Genomic DNA, 19,086 nt, shown 5'->3' with positions numbered 1-19,086 from the left:
AGATGAACAGAAAGTCACATTTGACTTCTGCAATTACAAAGTGGTTACCATCAGTGTAATTTTAATATAGTTTTTTCCTTTCTTAAAATGTGTGTACATCTTTGGGGCACCCTCTGTATATGTTCATACCATGAGAAGGATGCCCCAGGGGATCTGAGGGAATAGCAGATTTACAACTCCACTTCTCCTTAATCTGAGGTATTGGTTCTTCAAGCAGGACAGAAAGTGAAATCTCTTATGCTTATAGGACAAATGACTTTTCCCTCTGCCTATAGGCTACCACACATATTCAAAGGGAAGGAAGTTAAAAGACATAAGACAAGTATTTGCCAGGCACTGTGACAGGGATTTTTAAAAAAGAATATCTTAATACACTGTGAAAGCTTCAAGTACATCACACTCTTCACTTTACTGAACAAAAGGATCATTTCTTTGAAAGTTTGTTCCTATTGCTTTTTAGAAAGGAGTTAAGCTAACATCCTCCAGACTGTATAAAGTTTCAAGGTCTTGGGCAAGAAATCTATCATCAGCATCTCTACTTTTCTCAATCATGACAGCGTAAAAAAAAAAATCAAGATTTGAAAGCCAGCACAAAACACAGATACTCAAACCCCATCATTGTACCTTCTCAGATTCATAACTGGCTTCTGAGCTAAATGCTAAAGCAAAGGTAAAAATAAAAGGCTAAACAGAGCATCAATAATAAATAAAAGCTTCTAAGAACAACAAATCATATGGTAAATGCTAAAATAAGTTACTAGACTCTGTAACAACAAATCCTTTAATCACATTCAACCAAGCCATGTAAGATTAATTTGTTGTCTAAACCACCAGTTTCTCTGCAAAGGATCAAAGTGTCAGCTTGAATATAGCTGTTGCCAAAAGAGCACACACCACACGAGCTTGTTCACAAGTGTCTTGTAGACAGAGGGGTTCCTACGGTGTCAGAGAGAAAAAAAGGCCCAGTCCACACATGAATTCTGCAGGCTGGGTGGGCCAGCCCTCACTGGCTCCTTCAGCCTGGAGGGAAAAAAAGACACACACACTCCTCTGTTTCTCCTGGGCAAACCATCCCAGATGCAAGGGGAGTATCCCTGCTTTCCATCGGCATCAATAATACATTCTCGGTTTATTCTAATGCCTTCTGTACATTACAGAATCAACACAAGAAACCCCAGCCCCATGTATACACATCTCCATGTTCTATTTAGGACTACATGCCCCCCCAGAAATAAAAGGCCTGCACTTACTATTTACATCAACGGTGCAAGGATTAAAGCAAATGCATAAGCAAAACATGAGCTTCTCATTTCCAGTTATGTCCATGATCAACCCTACCTAAAATGACCTTGTCCATCTCTGAACTACTGGGTCGTCGGGAAAGTCATGACATATTTTTCTGTGTTTTTCAATGCAAAAATGCGGCATGACTTTCCCGATGACCCAATACTATAGAAACTGCATTGTCAAATTTATTTCACAGCTAAATGTGGCCTACTGATTAATGTAATACTAAGTTCACCTATGCTTGCATACTTCTTACAACTAAATCTTTCATCTGTTTGTTACTTCCTACTAGAATTTTCAGTTTTAAGCAAAGTTTTCAAAAATGTTTAAAGATATATATAAATAAAGAATTTAATCTGTGAAACAATTTAAACAATATCAAATGTCTAAAGTGAAAGCCCCCTGTAACCTCAGGTCTCCACCCTTCCTCTAGGGGAACTGCTACGAATATTTTGGTGCCCTGCACAGGGAAGTTCTTTTAAAATATAAAACAAAAATGAGAGCACTATGCACACTTGCTCTTTCCTCAGTATCACGTGCTTCCTCCTGTGTCATTACACAGAGAAATATCTAATTCTTACCCACTTAGTAGTCCACAGTATAGCTACACTTAATTGTGTTTTGTCTTTTTTTCCCCCCAGTTTTATTGAGATATAATTGACATATAACATTGTGTAAGGTGTACAATATAATGATTTGATACATTTATATTGGGTTGTCGGGAAAGTCATGACACATTTTTGCAACAAAAAACATAGAAAACTACGTCATGACTTTCCCAACAACCCAACATATTGTGAAATGATTATGACAGTATGCTTAATTAACATTTCTATTACCTCACATTGTCACTTTTTTTCTTTTTAGTGTATGGTGAGAACATTTAAGATCTACTCTCTTGGGGTGGCCAGGTGGCTCAGCTGGTTAGAGTGTGAGCTCTGAGCAACAGGGTTGCCAGTTCGATTCCCACATGGGCCAGTGAACTGTGCCCTCTGCAACTAGATTGAAGACAACGACTTGAGCTGAGCTGCTGCTGAGCTGTCGGTAAGCAGCTGGATGGCTCGGCTGGTGAGAGCCCGTGCTCTTAACAAGAAGGTTGCCGGTTGACTCCCGCATGGGATGGTGGGCTGCACCCCCTGCAACAAGATTGAACATGGCAACTGGACTTGGAGCTGAGCTGCGCCCTCCACAACTAAGACTGAAGAACAACAACTTGACTTGGAGCTGATGAGTCCTGGGAAAAACACACTGTTCCCAGTAAAGTTTAAAAAAAAAAAAATGATCTACTCTCTTGGCAACTTTCAAGTATATAATACAGTACTATTAACTACAGTCACCGTGCCGTACATTGGATCCCCAGAACTTAATTCATCGTTTAACGAGACATTTGTACCCTTTGACCAACATCACCCCATTTCCCTCACCCCCCACAGCCCCTGGCAACCACTGTTCTTCTTTCTGTTTCTATGAGTGCAACTTTTTTAGATTGTTGAGTGTAACGTTTTTAGGTTCTACATATAAATAAAATCATATAGTATTTGTCTTTCTCTGTCTGACTGATTTCATGTCCTCAAGGTCTATCCATGTTTTCATAAATGGCAAGATTTCCTTCTTTCTCATGGCTCAATAATAATATTCCATTACACACACACACACACACACACACACACACACCACCCCACATCTTCTTTATCCATTTATCTATTGATAGAGTCTTAAGTTTCCCTATCTTGGCTATTGTGAATAATGATACAATGAACATAGGAGTCCAGATATCTCTTCCATATCCTGTTTTCATTTCCTTTGAATCCCAGAAGTGGGATTGCTGGATCATATAGTAGTTCTATTTTTACTTTTTTGAGGAACCTTCGTACTGTTTTCCATAGTGGCTACACCAATTTACATTCTCACCAGCAGTGCACAAGGGTTCCCTTTTCCCCACATCCTCTCCAACACTTGTTATCTCTTGTCTTTTGGTAATAGCCATTCTAACAGATAGGAGGTGGTATTTTAAAATATTGTTTAATTTAATTTTTTGGACTATACAATTTAAAGATATAAAGTATTTCCCCATTGACAGCTACTGTTTTTAGTATTTGGTACTACTAATACTGCATGGAAGATCTTCAAATAACCAATTTTGTGAATTTGGTAGATATTCCTATAGAAGAGAGTCTAAAAATTTAAGAAATATGTATTCTGTGTCCATGGGTAGCTGATGATACCAGACACCTCCACCATTACTGTACTAGAAGGTTTGATATTTAGTTTCCAAGTGGCATTTTATAGTTATCCTTTTTGTAATTTATCCTATCAAACTTGTCAAAGAAAGTTTGTGGAAATTAAGATGTAGTCTCCTTGTGCCATTTGCTATTTTTATATGCGGAGAGAAGAGGCGGAAAACTTAGTCTGATTTCCCATGGTGTGACATTTCCGCAAGCTAAAGAGCTGACATGGTAGCACTCCCCCCCACCTTTTTTTTTTATTAGTTTCTATACTGATACTTTAAAATAAGTACCAATTATATATTTTAATAGGCTTAAAATTTAGTTATGAATATATATATATATATATACATGGACTAAATGACACACTTAACTGACTCAGATGACAGCTATGCAACTCGACTTTTTAATTGGGCTTTCTCCACCCCAGCCCAAGCATAATAAAAATCTAACTCTCCCTTCTTCCGCGAGCTGAAGAGTAGAGCCTTCACTCTTGTGAAAATCTGTGTTTAGACATCCGAGCTGTCTCTCTGCTCAAGAATTAGTGGAGCAAATTCATGCTCCCCAGTGTGGCAAGAACCAGGCAAGGTTTGGAGTCACTGAGTTTGCATCACTGGAGGTGAGAGGCCAAGAAAGAGCCACCCTTCTCAAGCTGTAAGTCTCACGTCAGCCTCTGGCCAGCAGAAAGGCACCATTCAACTCAAATTAATCCTGAGTTTTCAGTCACAAGTTAGTGGTCTTAAGAATCCATCAAGATGTCCTGAAAGCATTACTTTAAAAAGGTGAACAGTCCCTGAGGCCATAACTCACCCCCAGATCCCTGCTGAGTACCGCTGTGTATTTAGCACTGCTGTCTATAATCCATTAGTGAGAATGAAAAATGGTGGCAAGAGCCTGACCTAAGTGACCAGCTCATCAGCACTTAGGACACAATCCTCTAAACACCCTTCAGATCGCTGGTATTCACCGTTTAAAATCATTGCTCATCTTTCCCTGGTTTAGCGCCTTCTCTCCTATCTAACTATATAATACTCAAAAGCATTTTTTTTTTAATTCTTCTTGGCAATGAAGCCTGTGATACAAGGCATTTCGAAGTGGCCTGCTATTCATCCCGCAAAACCAACATTTTCATTCAGTGAACAGATATTTACCAGGCATCTATTATGTGCCAGGTACCATGAAGGGACAAATGATACAATGACATAAACTGTAATATCTAACTTCAGGTAACTTTAGATTTAGGAGGGTTACACACGTGTAAACAAGCAATTATCCTATGGCGCTGTGAGTGTTATGTGAGGGGTAATTAAAAGATGCAGACTCAGAGAGGAGAATGCCTCCTGGAGACTACAGAAGCATGAGTGATGAAGAATAAAGTGGGGACAGAGAGGAGAGGGTCCCAGGCAGAAAGAACAGCTGGTGTGGGCTCCGGGGGAAGACAGAGCAGATGACAGGTGAGGCGATGACATTAGGTCAGAGTGGCTGAAACAAACCTGTACTCTATAAAGGTGAAGAGAAGACATATTCCAGACACTGATGAGTAGTCCAATGCCACCTCTGTCCCCAGAACTTGAGAAATATCACTGCTGTGACCTTGGGGACACCTGTCTCTTCACTTTTCTTTGAATTATGAATCACTTGGCAATTCTAACGTAAGCTGTGGATCCTCTGGCCAGAACAGTGCCCCTGAATACAACCTTTAGAGGGTTTACAATTTCCGAGGGCTCAGAGTCACCAGCACAGCAAATCAAGACCCTGGTTCACATCTAGTTCAAACTCATTCAAGCTCATTTTTCAGAGAAGGAAACTGTGAAGTCCATAGTGACTTAGAAAAGTCAGTTATAAAAGCTGAGGTGAAACTACGTCTCCCAGCTCTCAGGCAGCGGTCCTCCCCTTACATCACTGGACTGCTGCTCACTATACTACAGAAGCGCCCACCTGAACTGTCAAGTGCCCCACGCTCGGGCTGTCCCTGCCCTCCACCCCTCCCTGGGCTCAGCCACGCCGGCGCCTAGACTAAACACTTTCTGTGGCCCAGGTCATTTGACTAATCGGTATATATTCTGTAAGAAGGAGTGAGGCAAGATGGCAAAGACACATGAACATTTATTTCTTTCTCTCACGCAAAGCAAACCCAGACATGCTTACCTGTTCCCTGCCACATCCAGAACGTGGAGCTCTGTCGCCTGAGACACCTCGGCAGGTATCCGAGTTAGTCTGTTGTCACGCACGCAGAACACGGTGAGACTGCAGCACCCGCCAATCTATAATGGGAAAGAAAATACATCTTTTTTCCAGGTTTTTGGGGAGATTGGGGTGGGACTGGAGTATCCTATTTATCAAATGGCATGAAAAGAATGCATAAAATTAAACCACATGATTTGAAGTCTCACTGATGACCAACTATGATTAATTTAAATCGTACGAAACACTGAGTAGTCTAATATGTTCATAAAAATCTCTACAAAACATTAAACACAAATGTTCTCAATTAAATAAAAAAAAAAAAACAATACAGTTTAAAAGTTTCATTCTGGAAAGGAATCATTTTCCACTGCCATCTAATGCAACTACATCTTTTAAATATGTTAACCAAGCTACACAGGTCCAGAAAAATATTATTTGGTAATATGGGAGTTTCAGAAATCCAAGTTTCAAAAGTTAGGCCAAATCTCTCTCTCTCTCTCTCTCTCTCNCTCTCTCTCTCTCTCTCTCTCACACACACACACACACACACACACACACACACACACACACACACACACACTTTCTTACACACACCTTTGAAGACCAGCTCATTCCATTAACTTCAGTGTTCTCAGTGTTTCAATTCATAAGTAAAAATGGGGAGGGGATAGAAGATACAGTACATTAATTTCCACCTAATATTTTTTAATAGCTTTCATTCACAACTTAATTTGGTAAATTCATTTTCCTTTGACCAGTGGAAAAAAAAGAATCAACATTTTAGCCAAGTGTGAATTTGGTAAACCCATACATTAATCTCTTCAAGCTATGACCTGCTGGTAAAAGCATATGTTAATACCTAACCAAATTTGATTATTTCCTAAAAACAAAAAAAAAACAAAAAAAAACAAAAAAAACAATGACAAGCAATTCAAAGATAATTGGGCTTTGTTTAAGTCTGGTCTTCAACAACGAACATAAACACAAAAAAATCCAATGATTCCCTTGAACAAACTGGTTGTGGTTTCTACAGTCAGGAAAGCTGCACCACGGGGGTGAAAACCTAAGTGGATCCCAGACACAACACTCTGCAGACGCCATACAGCGCCACATTCTTCCTGGCCTGACTAACAGTGACTGCTAGAAAAGGCTCATAAAGGAACCTATTGAGGTCTCTCTGGCACATGGAAAACTACTCCAGAGCCTTCTACTCAAGGAGGGGCAAAAGGCTTGCATCTTCACTGATGTCTGAACATGTCTTCTGCCCTTTTCTCCTTATGTATGTGTTTGGTATATGCAGATCTTAAAAAGCAGACTGCATATTTATGAAATGGCTACATAATTACCTTTATGAACAATCTTATGTCTTCCCTTTGGAGTTCATATAAAGATTTTGAAATAGTATTTGTAACCACAGTATTTAATCATCATGGACGTAAGAGAAAAATAAACATACATAAGAAAACCTGGACTAACGATCATCTCTGGTCACCTGGAAAACACCCAGACATATAGAAAGGCTTTTAAATGGTTCCCTTTACTTCTCAGTATTCACATTACCCATCTCAGCAAAACTGGTTTGCTCACTGTCCTCTTAAGATATAGGTTCTATTTTTCGTTCAACTGTTTCTCATAGAAATGCCCTTCTTCTTTTTGTCTTTTTAAATCTTACCAATCATCCAAAATTAGCTAAGCATCCTCTACTCCATAATGTCTTTCCAGGACCCCATGGTCCATACTGATACATTGCTCTCTGCACTTCTTTCATAATTATGGTCTATACAAACCCTCTGACAGATCTTTAACTGAGCTACTATTTAATTTGTATATTTACATACAATCAGGGTACTTGGCAAGTACAGTACCATCCTATCTACTTACCTGTAGGCTATCTACCTACCAACATTTCTCATTTAGGTATGTTCATACACTTAAATTTATTAACTTACTAGTGAAAGACTGCTGCTTCAAGTTATTACCTGTATCTATGTGTAGCAAAGGAGACCACAAAACTCTTCTTTTTTTCCTAGTAAGAATCACTAGAGTGGTCCCTCTTATGTTTTACAAAGTGATGCGAGACAGGAGCTTCTGTGGGGCTAGGCATTCATCCCTCCCTTGATGACGGCAATCGTCAGTTTCACTCAGATGCCCAGGAATATCATTGAAGGAAAGAAATCAAAACCCTGAACCTTTGGAGGATCAACTTGATTAGATTCTCTCTGATAAATTTAAATGATCCCAACAAAGACCTACTCATGAGACGGAATACCCAAGATCCTCATGGAGGCAATGCCCCCCGCCATGTGGGGTGGGGGTGCCTGCACTGGGGTCTGGGTTCAGTGGAGCCTGCAAGCCATGCAGGAGGCCTCCACGTCAGCGCGGACACCGCCAACCCCGCCATCCTCCTCCAAGGAGGCAAAGTAGGTCACATCAGTTAGTCACATACATGACTCTCCTGATGGGACAACAGGCTCCTGGAGGGTGTACAGAGCCAAAGCTGGATTGTGAATTGGGGCACTTTGTCACCAAACTGTCCACTGTGCCAGCCACCTGGAGGATATCTGTTTTGGGGCCCTACTACTACATTTTCAATTTGTACCATGTGCATGCACTATATATTCAAAAGAGTTAATTAATTAACTAATAAAACTGCATCAGAGAGGGCTCTAAAAGTTGTAGGAGCAATAAAAGTTCTGGACAAGTAAACATCTTTGAAGCATTTTGGGAGAAACACGGTGAACTCCCAATGGAGTGTGTGATCTGTCCACTATGCTTTTAGTCTCATTTGTGTATTTGTTTCTTTTCTCCTTTCCCACTCTAATCTCACACCCATGTGCGGTGTCAAGGGGTGGGAAGCAATTGTATTCAAGGGCCTCTGAGGCATTCTGGCGGGGCCGCCTCCTGACCTCTATTGTCTATGGTTTTTGGAGAACACTGCCAACACAGAGCGTGTGCTGCTCGGCATTCACCACCAGCCAGGGGCACACGCTGTCCCAGGCAGACACACACACAACCAGAGCCCTCTTTCCAAACCAGCCAGGAAGGGATGGCCCAAACCTTTGGCTTTTAGAAAAGATTATTAAGCATTCCAAACCATAACTCAAAAGGTACAGTTCTTTACAGTTGTCAGAGAGGAAGGAGGTGCAATGGAGGGAGTGCACGCTTTGAGAACACACAGACCAGGGTGAGAATGTAGGCTCGGTCATACGGTTTGTGGGTTTATTTAATATATTACTTTAACCAAAAGTAACAATAAGGATTAAATTCAATGAAACCGCAAGTATAATTTAGCACCTATCATAGAACCTGTCTACTGCTGCTGCCAAACAAATGTGGTAGCTATTGTTTCTCCATGAAGTGAAGATCCCACACCCAAATGAGAGGTTCAGTCAGCACACATGTGCCTACTCTGCTGTTGGCTCTGTGCTGATCCTGCAAGCATTTCCCTGAACCCACCTGGATTCTGAAAAAACTGTCTCCCTGACCATGTATCACAGTGACATGTGTAAACACCAGTGAAGATTGACATGAGTTCAGTATTGTATTATACGTATCATTCATATGTATTTTTGCTTTCTCTTTTGGGTTCAGGAAGCAGAGTTTACAGGTTCCTTAGTGGCCATCAGGGTATCACTCAGAAATTCTGGGAAGCAGAGCCTCTGTTTAAATAACTTATGTTACTGTACTGTAGGAAGCTGGTATTTTTAAACCTCCCTGAAAGCACATAATAGCACCTTCCCAGAACACAAAGGATTGGACGTGGATCCTCTGAGAATTACAGAATATAAGTGAGTATCCTTGTTGAGCTGTCTTGTGTCTCTTTAAGTCAAGGTGATACTGTCCTTGCCTGTTTGGCACCGATCTATCTGATCCATCTCAAGGAGATGGGACCTGCAGTCCATTAAGCACACCTTTAGTCAGGTCGACTTTCGCTACGTATTAATTGCCAGCAGGTTACATTACCCTCGAAGAGATAATCAGACAGATTCAGTGATTCAATGAGAAAGCCTACCTTTGTCCACCTATATTTCACTTTGCGGATTCCTGTCCTAAGTATAAAGGCACTTGGATTTGCCTTCGGTGTCTTCCTTTCGATATGATTTGTAATAGAAGTGAACCCACATATCATTGGCAAAAAAGAAAACGTACAATAAGCAAACTGGTCAAAACACAATTTGAACAGAAATAATATGATGTGTAATTTTAGAAACGAAAAACTATTTTTTGCCTTTTCCAGCATCATCTGTGGCATATTATTCAAATGTTCCCTACTTCATAAATACTTTGGAAATCATGTGGCTTTGGGACTCCCTGAATTGTTGGGCCACTGACATAAAAATATCCAATAATAGCTACGGCATTCTTCTTTTCTGACTGTAAAAAAGGAACTTACGTTGACTGGAAAATAAAAAACACATATCCACACACACACATGATAGAACAATGAGAAAATAACTCAAGCCAAATCTTCTACCACAAAGGATTGTCAGTATTTAACGTTTGGAGGTACAATCTTTCAGAATTCTCACCATGCATTTGTGATTATACATATACACTGAGACAAAATTAGGACCCACACTCTGATCTTTAGCACCTGTGCTTACATATGACATCAAGCACGCTTTCCCATGTCATTCTATTTCTAAAAGGATTTTTACTGACCACGGAACTATGTCATTCTACAGAGTGTCGCAGATTACTTAACAAATCACCCACCCATATTACACACTGCTAGTTAGTTCTGCCATTTCTTGCTGTGTGATCTTGGGCAAGTTAGTTAACCCCTCTGTCTCAGTTTCACAATCTGATAGATATTGATAATGATTTACCTAACATCTCACAAAGCTGTTGTGGAAATTAGACGAGAATAAGCATGAAAGTAACAGTGCCTGGCACATGCTAGCAGCCCCTGGATTGCTCGGCACGCTGCCTGGAACTTGTTAGCTGGTCCCATATCTACTGTGAGAAATATTCCTGTGCATCATTCTTCGTGGATACCCATAATTGTTCTCTTAGGATACAAGTCCTAGAAGGGGAACTGCAGAATCAAAGGGTACGTACATTTTTCAAGTTTTTAATAATATTACCATAGTCCCTACCCCCAAAGCCGTAATAAATTATACTTTCATACTAATATGCACTTCCCTGTACCCTTGCTGAAATTTGGTATCATTATTTTTTTTTAATCTTGACAATTTGATAGATCAAAATGTTTTTGTTAACATCTCTGTGAATACTGATGGAGCTAAAATTTTTTCATATTTATAGCCATTTCTGTTTTTTTTCTGTAAATCACTTCCTGGTTCTGGGTATGGGGGTTCTTTGCTTTTATTTTTGTCTACTTTTCTATAGTAGGAACAATCTTTTTCTCAATGATGTGAATGAATTTCAAATAGAATAAAGAGAGACCCCCTTTATTTGTAACACTGTAAATGTCCCCATGCCTCCGGGCTGTCTCTATCTTCTTAAAGATCAAAAATCTAGTTTTCATATAGACAAATCCATCAACTGTTTCTTTTATGACTTATTTCCTCTTTTATGCTTAGGAATGCCTTCTCCATCTTGACATCCAACAGTCAGCTACATTTTCTTCTAGTATTTTTAGGTTTTAACTTACATTGTCTCTTTTATTTATCAATAATTCATTCAGAATATGATGGAAACTCACACTAAAATGATTTTAAATTGTAATAATAAAAAGGTAGAAAGCTATCCACAAAATGAATACTCAACCACCACAGGCATTTCTGAATATCACAATAATAGTTATGGGTAGTTAATGTTTACAGACTGCCTGATTTAAAAAAAAAAAGCTTTGATAAATGGTCTGCAAATCCTATATGTCTCATTTGACTGAATAGTTGTAATGTAGTTAGGGTCATTTCATTTTGATTTAATGGAGACAAAAAACTGGAGTCTACACTTGGAAATGTGCTTAGTTTCTTCCCACCAGAAACTTGTTAGGGTCCAGGCTGTTTAAAGCTAACATTTGGCTGGAGAATATTATTATACGAAGTTATTGGCTGTCTTTCATCGTACCCATGATCATACATATAACAGCTCCCTGTCTCTCCACGAGTCACACTACAACACAGCCTCCTCCTCAATTCTTCCCTCCACAAAAACAGGAGATTTTTAGAGAGCCTCCTTTCCCCACAAGCATACATACTTAAGCAACAGGACAAGAAATAAAAGATACAAATGAGTTGTTTGAAAAAATCAGAAGCATGCCACATGTAGCATATAAAGCACATCTAGCCTTTCCATTAGAGACAGAATCGTGCCAACAAACTAGGATTTAGAAAAGACAGATGAGCTGCCAAGTTATGCCTTTCAGAGTTTCTGAAAACTTAAAATGTAATTCACAGAAAAGAATTCTTTTGAGAAAGAATAATCTGAAGAAATCTGACAAACACTTAACAAAATAAGGTCATGCAGTCATTTAAAAACAAAAAACAAAACAAAAAAAAGAACTGAGTTTAGAGGAAAATGTCCAATATCTTACAATGAAATACACACAAAGCAGTCAGCCGATTTGAATCTTCATGCATTTACGAAGCAAATGGAAGTTAGAGACGCAGCTGGGGTCTGAAGAATACTTACAAGATAGCAAGTTTACCTGACTTTGCTAAATTTCCAAGCAGCTAACAATTAAGAAAACAAGAGACATTCATTGATTTGCAAATGTTTACTACAAGTAACACCACAAAACACACAGAATCTATAATTGTGACCTACACAATACAAACGTTTTCCCCTCAACAATTTGGAAAAAAAATGCAACTAAATGCTGCTATCGACTAAGAAGCTATGCTATAAAACTGACACTGTACAGTACTCTCAAGTTTAAAAAAAAGACAGAAAAATGGGAAGAGCTACACAGCACACCAGACCAATGGCAATCGATACAACTATGGATTTTTGGCATATAAATTGAATTGGTCAGCATTTCTGTTGAGATATGTCATGCATGCAACATAATTGTTCAAGAGAAAGTAATAAAGTTTTGAAAGAAAAGAATCCAAACAGGAAAGTGCAGGATTTGATCAAATGGTATCAAGCTTGGAGGCAGAGCGAGTCCATACACATGGTCCCTGAGCATAAGCCTCCCCTACACGCGTGCGCGCGTGCGCGCACACACACACACACACACACACACACACACACACACGCGCGCGCGTGCGCGCGTGTGCATACATGGCCTACCACGTTCACTGCACAGAGACTCATAGTATGACGGTGCTGCCCAGACCAACATGACGCAATTCGAGGTCAGGAGGCCCTCAGTGGTTTGGCAGCTCAGCCCTGATGGTCAGAGGCAGGCACTCAACCATTTCTGCTGGTTACCAATTTGTGACCCGCAGCAGAATTGGAGACATGTGCTCAGTGCATTTCCTACTCTGGAAGCTGAGTGTGTGTGAGTAGGAGTGAAGGTGTGCTAGAAAAGATCCAGCTCCTAAAAGCCTAAACAGTCTCTGCTTTATCAGACAGCTGAAGGAACAGGCAGAGACTTTATTCCTGCACCAAACTCTCGATGCCAGAAAACCAATCAGAATTTCTCAGAAAATGGATAAAACGTGATAGCTTGCTAAAATGCTTTGAAGCTGGAAATGTTTTCACAATACTTTCACTTTTCAAATCACGAAAAGCTGTTTCTAATAAATTTATGCAGACACACGGCACGCACTAGATATAAGCCTCTTAAAAGACACATGGAGTATAAGTTTCATTCTTTTAAAGTGAAACAGGACTGATGCTAAAATGATGGTGATAGTTTTACAAAAATAAAATTCTAAAGTTCCTGTCTAGAATGTGTTCCTTTGAAAGAATCAAAAGAGAGGGAGAGAAAAGCTGGCAGTGGGTGGTGAAACTGGGGACTGCCATTACGATCAGAAGGGTTCCCTTTGGCATTTACCTTGAAAATAGTCCTAAAATGTATTAACTTTCTAATATGTCCAAACTAAAGATAGTTTGACCTTTCTTTACCAAATCAAGGTCCTGCTGTACTTCAAGGTCACACAGATGGAAAGGTCGGCTGAATGTGTACCAGCTGAGTAGCCACGCTGTTACTGGGCAGTGCCAAGGGCAGCGAGCTGGCTGCTGGGAGACACATCTTTGCAGCCCAGTCCTGCCCACTCCCAGCTACTGTGCGAGTCCTGGTGAGGAAAGCTGCGCATTGGCCTATTTCCTTATCTGCAAAGTGAGGAAATCCTCACGGTCCCCAAAAGCTGTTGTGAGGATTCAACAAGTGAACATGAAAGCAACCGAGTAGAGGAGGCATTGAGCAAGAGCGTGATACACCTCTGCGCCTTCTCCGTGCCCGTGTATATGTGACCAGTCGATTACCCATCCACATGTGCTATTCAACAAGAGTAAAATTAATATTCAGAATAATGTTCAGCTCTGTGTTTTGGTTCATCCCTTAGAGACTGGAACCAAGATGTTTTGATTATCAGGATCTCTTAGCTGTGTCCCAGCTTAGCAGAGATGTAGATTTTCTGTTAGAAACAGATTTATTTCGATGCCAGTATTCAGATTAAGGACGTATCAGAACACGGTCACATTTATAAGAAATATCCCCCTACTTCCATTCAGGAGTGCTGGCCGTCTTACCCAGGGAGCAGACTGGGACAAGGAGGCCAGAGCACCAAGATCAGGGAAAGAAAGAAGAAACCAGGCCACGTTCCGACACCCTGAGAAGTACTCTAGGAAAATAGGAGCCCCTCAAGCTCTGGCTGGTTGGATGGCAGCTTTGAAATTATTCCAAGACACATGGTGGAAAGGGTCAAATGGAGAAATACAAAGGAGATGGCACCTGGCCAGTGATCACATCATACAATACCACACCTTTTAATGCGAGGCCCTGACACAGGGGAGGGGAACTCACTAACATTTGAGAAAGGGGAAAAAAGGTGGCTTAAACTTAGGTTTATGTTATACTGCTAATAAAAACTCAAGCTCAGTACTACCCATCTCCAATCCAGTTCTCCTAGTTCCAAACAGAAAGTAAGCCTTCTTTGTAAACAGCACACTAGACCCATCCTGGTTTGATCTGCTGGGGGCTTCCTTCTCATTCTCAGCATTTTCACTTCCCTGCCGGGGCGTGAATGCCTCTAAGCCACGGAGCTGCTCTCCACCATGGGCGGCTACTGTCTTTTCTCCTGCTTGAAGCACTGACACATAAAAAAACCCCACGAATCTGGCAGTAGCTTTCCATTTGCCCTCCTCCATGTGAATGCATTTGTGAAAAGTTCATTCACTCTCTCCCGGATGTGAAGGCTGCCCAGTCAGTCTCTGCCCAGAAACAGGGTTGCATCAAGATCTATTTTATAATTTCAATGGCTTATGGGGCAGTTTAATTTCACATTAAACTCAGTCAAACCCAAAGTCATCCACTTTCTCTGCCAAACTCCCAAATCACCTATTTCTGTCAATGGTGTCACCACTTTCTGTGGGTCAAGCCTGAAACATCAATCTCTCTCTTAAAAGAAAGAGACCCACCTACTCTTCTTAATGTTATTGATGATCACTCTTTGATATAATTTCTCCAACCATCTCTATACTTACAGATGAGAGTTCATACCTTTAAAAAGCACCACATAAGTCTTTTAAAAGTATTTGACAGTTTTGATCCCTTGTATATTATTAATTCTTTACAATTAGCATTTGATTATTTTTTAAAAGCACATACCTCTTTTGGTAAAGACATTAATTTATTTCTGTCTGCATTCAAGTTGCTCAATTTCTTAAGCTTTCCAATGCTCTTAGGTAAGGTCTGTTAAAATAACATTTTTTATTATTAATACATATTTTTAACATGGCTCACAGTAAAACAGATCTTTACAAAGGCTTAAAGAATATAATCTCACCCAACAACAGAAGTAATAGATCTTCCTAAATATCAGATATTTGTAAAGCTCATTTGGGGAATGTGGAGTGAAATATTTTGCATTTTGGTTGGGAACAGAGAAACACCTAGTAAAGAGGTAATGGAGGCTCTTCAACACAAGAAAGTGAGAATTGAAAGACCCTCCTCCCTTCCCTGCCTGCACCTTGGAAAAGCCACACTGAGATGGCAGCCTTAGGTGACGATGGAAGTCAGCGTGCTGGGCAGGTAAGCAGAACCGTGAGCAGGGGTGCCGTGATGGCAAGGGCTGGCGTGGGGAGCCCAGGACCCGGCAGGAACCAGGTATGGGCCCACATGGGGGTCTGCAACACTCTCATAAATTCAAGGGTGAATGCTATTTTTAAAATTGTTACGATGACTGTTTGTAAACCTAAAACCACAGCCTAGGGCAGGAGGATTTGGCCACCTCCATCATGCCTGCCTGAGGGGTCTGCCTGAGCTGTCTGAGGAGAGGGGCTTGCTGTCTTTCTCAGCTCTTTTCTGCCTATAGAGCATTACTCACGCTTTTTATAAAGAAAAGAGAAAAAGAAAGAGGAACAAAGAGAAGGAGAAACAAAGGAACAAAGAAGGAACAAAGAGAAGGGTAAAAAAATCAAGTGACAAAACGAAGACAAGCAAAAAGAAGAGAAAGGTAGGAAAGTAAAGTGAAGAAAAAGTAGTGGTGACAACTAAAAAAGGAGAGAAAGGAGAAGATGAAGTGACAACTTAAGGACTGATGCAAGCAGAGGTGGCAGCAGGAAGGGAGGAGGCCACTGAGATTTGCGTCCCCCTGCGGACCCACCCTGCAGGTGGTGCACGCCAAGGCCTCTGCCCTCAGTAGGAAGGGAAGCCTGGTCCTGTGCGGGACGCCTACAGTCACCTTCACCGCACCCCCCCCCATTTCTAGGATGGGGTGAGATCACAGATCAAAGCCCAGCAGATATCACTCTCTGTCTTCTCCCAAAAGACACTCCTCCCCCTAGTCCCACCAAGGCTTTTTCTGGCCAATAGCCATTTCTTCCACTTGTCTCCCACTCCTCCCATGTGCTCAAAGAACCCAGAGAGAACAGTGTTTCCCCTGGCGGTCCTTGGATGCCATGGCAGAGGCATCGGCACATCTGACACTGGCTTATCCCTACACCTCATTGAGGACCCCTTGAGGTGTCGGTTCCTTCCCTGTAATGTAAGCACCATAAGCGGCATATACATTCTGAGAGGGGAACTTAAGACACCATTTCCTTCACTTAAGCAGGTTAAAAAACGATCATCTTCATGCCACGTTTGTGCTTCGCAAGTCACTGTTTTTAGATGTAGCAAAAGGAAATTTCCATTGAGTCCACTCAAATTACAAAAAAGTAGAACCTACCCTAATAGGTCTTTCTAATAGAGAAACCACACTATAAATAGCCATTTGAATGTGTCAGCCACACTCACCAGGAGCCGGTTTTCTGTAAGAACTAATTCAGTGAGGCTTTCACAGTCCCCAACTGTTTCAGGCAACTGTGTTAGTCTGTTCTGATCCACCTTCAAGATCGACAGTTTCTTTAATTTTCCTGTAAAAGCATTATTTAAACTCATTAGTTACAATTGTTTTCCTAATCATCCTATCTGCTGTTCTTTTTTGTTTTAAGTAGTTATTCATTTTTCTCTCACCCAGCTTTTCATATTATGAAACTATTGGGTTGTCGGAAAAGTCATGACGTATTTTTCTATGTTTTTCGTTGCAAAAATGCATCATGACTTTTCCGACAACCCAATATATCATTCTCATTTAGATCACTCAAGGTTGAGAGTTAAAATAATTTGTTCAGAACATCAAAAACAGCCAGCAATTAGAAGCAAGTCATTTTAAAAGCCACTACCTAAAAATATCATATCCAAGCCAGAAACTTTAAGGAAAAACAAACAGCTGGCTCTTAATGGATCTTTAAAAACAGGAGACGGTTCGAGACCAGAGGAGAGAGGCTTTCATCTTACTCCAAGAATCATCCTTACTAAAACCAAAAAACAATAAAGTGTACTTTATTCTATGACCTATGAATGAAAGTGATGCAGTGAAGATCCCTATAATGAAGTTATTTCTATATAGGCAGAGTAAGATGGTAATCTGAGAAGCCACATTAGGGACTAAGTCTATCTCACTCAGGGCAGAAGGACAGTACTTACCGGTGATGCCCTCCAGCCATGGAAGAGAAGAATGGGTTTAGTGCAGCCTCCTCAGAGGCCCCAGGGAAAGAAGGAAATCCTAAATCATTCAGATCCTCATTTTCAACTACTGCTCAGAGAGGGAGGCTAGAGAGCAGATGTCCTTTAGTATCTACTAAGAATGGCTGGCATGTCACACTTTCCCCAGGGAAAGCAGAAAGCAGCCTCTATCTTAAGAGGCATCAAGCTGGAGAAAGGGAAATGCTGAAAAGATAAATTGGCCTTCTGTGGCCCTATGGGGCAAAGCAGAGAAACAAACCAGAGAAACAAACCGCTACTTAAGCTCATTATTTAGCATAATCAATAACCTACTAACACTGTCGCCAGAGGGCTTCCACCTGTCCTCACTGTCAGGAGGCACTTTGGCATTCTCTGCAGGCACACTGAACTGCACGCCTGACACATCTCACCCCAACTGAGAAGCCTCCTTAACCATATTACTGGCAAGTGGTCTCGCAGCCTCCCCTGGAATACTTCTGGTGACAGCACACTCATTTCTTCACTAAGCAGCCCTAACCGATTTGTAACAAATATGTCTTTTAAAGCTCTTTCTTAAACCAAACTGAGATGTAAAATCCTTTCGTTTTACCCATTTGAACTGGAAGATGTATAATTCTACCTCTCCTTCTCCAGGACAGCCTTTCAAATGCTTGACGTCAGCCATCTGCTGCCTCCTATTTCTTCCTATTCCATGAAACAAAGCATCCCCAGTTCCTACAATTGCTTTCGGATGCCATATATGATTCTCTACCTACAGTCAAAATCCCCATCAACTTTCCATCCAGCCTTAGCCAAAAGGCAATGTCCACAGGCCTGCTGAGCTGCTACTATCGGTTACCACTTGCATCTTGACCAAAAACCAGAAAGGAAGTGGTCCTCTGTCATGCAGCTTTTCCAAGTACTGAAGCTCTTTCAAAAACCTCCTTTGACATTTTGAATAGAAGTTAAATGAAGGTCAAAGACAGCAATCCTATGACAACTATATAGTTAAATATAGCTTCTGAGAACTTCCAAGCAGCTTTGCTCTGGTGGAGCTGCCAGTCCATGTTTGTTTATACCCTCTCTGCTTCCATTTATTTTCTCAAACTGGACTGAATTCCTTTATGGTAAAGGAAATGCCTGGACTAATTTTAAAACAAGGAAACACACACTCAGAAATAGCATAGAATGGTTAACATAAAAGATTATTCGCAACGTACCAGAAAAGGCTCAACTCCGATATACCATTCTCTTTTTTAACAGTCCTTCCCTAGGTTGTGCAATTAGGTCAAAGTTACTTTCTCATAAACTACTTAG

At 40.7% G+C, this 19,086-nt stretch overlaps 1 protein-coding gene across 2 annotated transcripts in view; it reads right to left on the bottom strand.

The window, feature by feature from the left end:
• Nucleotides 1-19,086, bottom strand: part of LRRC1 (leucine rich repeat containing 1) — a 135,937-nt gene that overhangs the window by 7,145 nt on the left and 109,706 nt on the right. For both annotated transcript variants that reach the window (XM_019668109.1, XM_019668110.1), the window contains exons 9-11: nt 17,020-17,138; nt 15,391-15,474; nt 5,661-5,776 (exon numbers count right to left, since the gene is read on the bottom strand). In XM_019668109.1, the coding sequence (XP_019523654.1) occupies nt 5,661-5,776; nt 15,391-15,474; nt 17,020-17,138 (319 nt within the window). The remainder of the gene's footprint in view (nt 1-5,660; nt 5,777-15,390; nt 15,475-17,019; nt 17,139-19,086) is intronic.

The sequence above is a fragment of the Hipposideros armiger genome, unplaced genomic scaffold (assembly GCF_001890085.2).
Source record: "Hipposideros armiger isolate ML-2016 unplaced genomic scaffold, ASM189008v1 scaffold_516, whole genome shotgun sequence".
Taxonomy (NCBI): Eukaryota; Metazoa; Chordata; class Mammalia; order Chiroptera; family Hipposideridae; genus Hipposideros; species Hipposideros armiger.
This window is presented reverse-complemented; position numbering and strand designations above follow the sequence as displayed.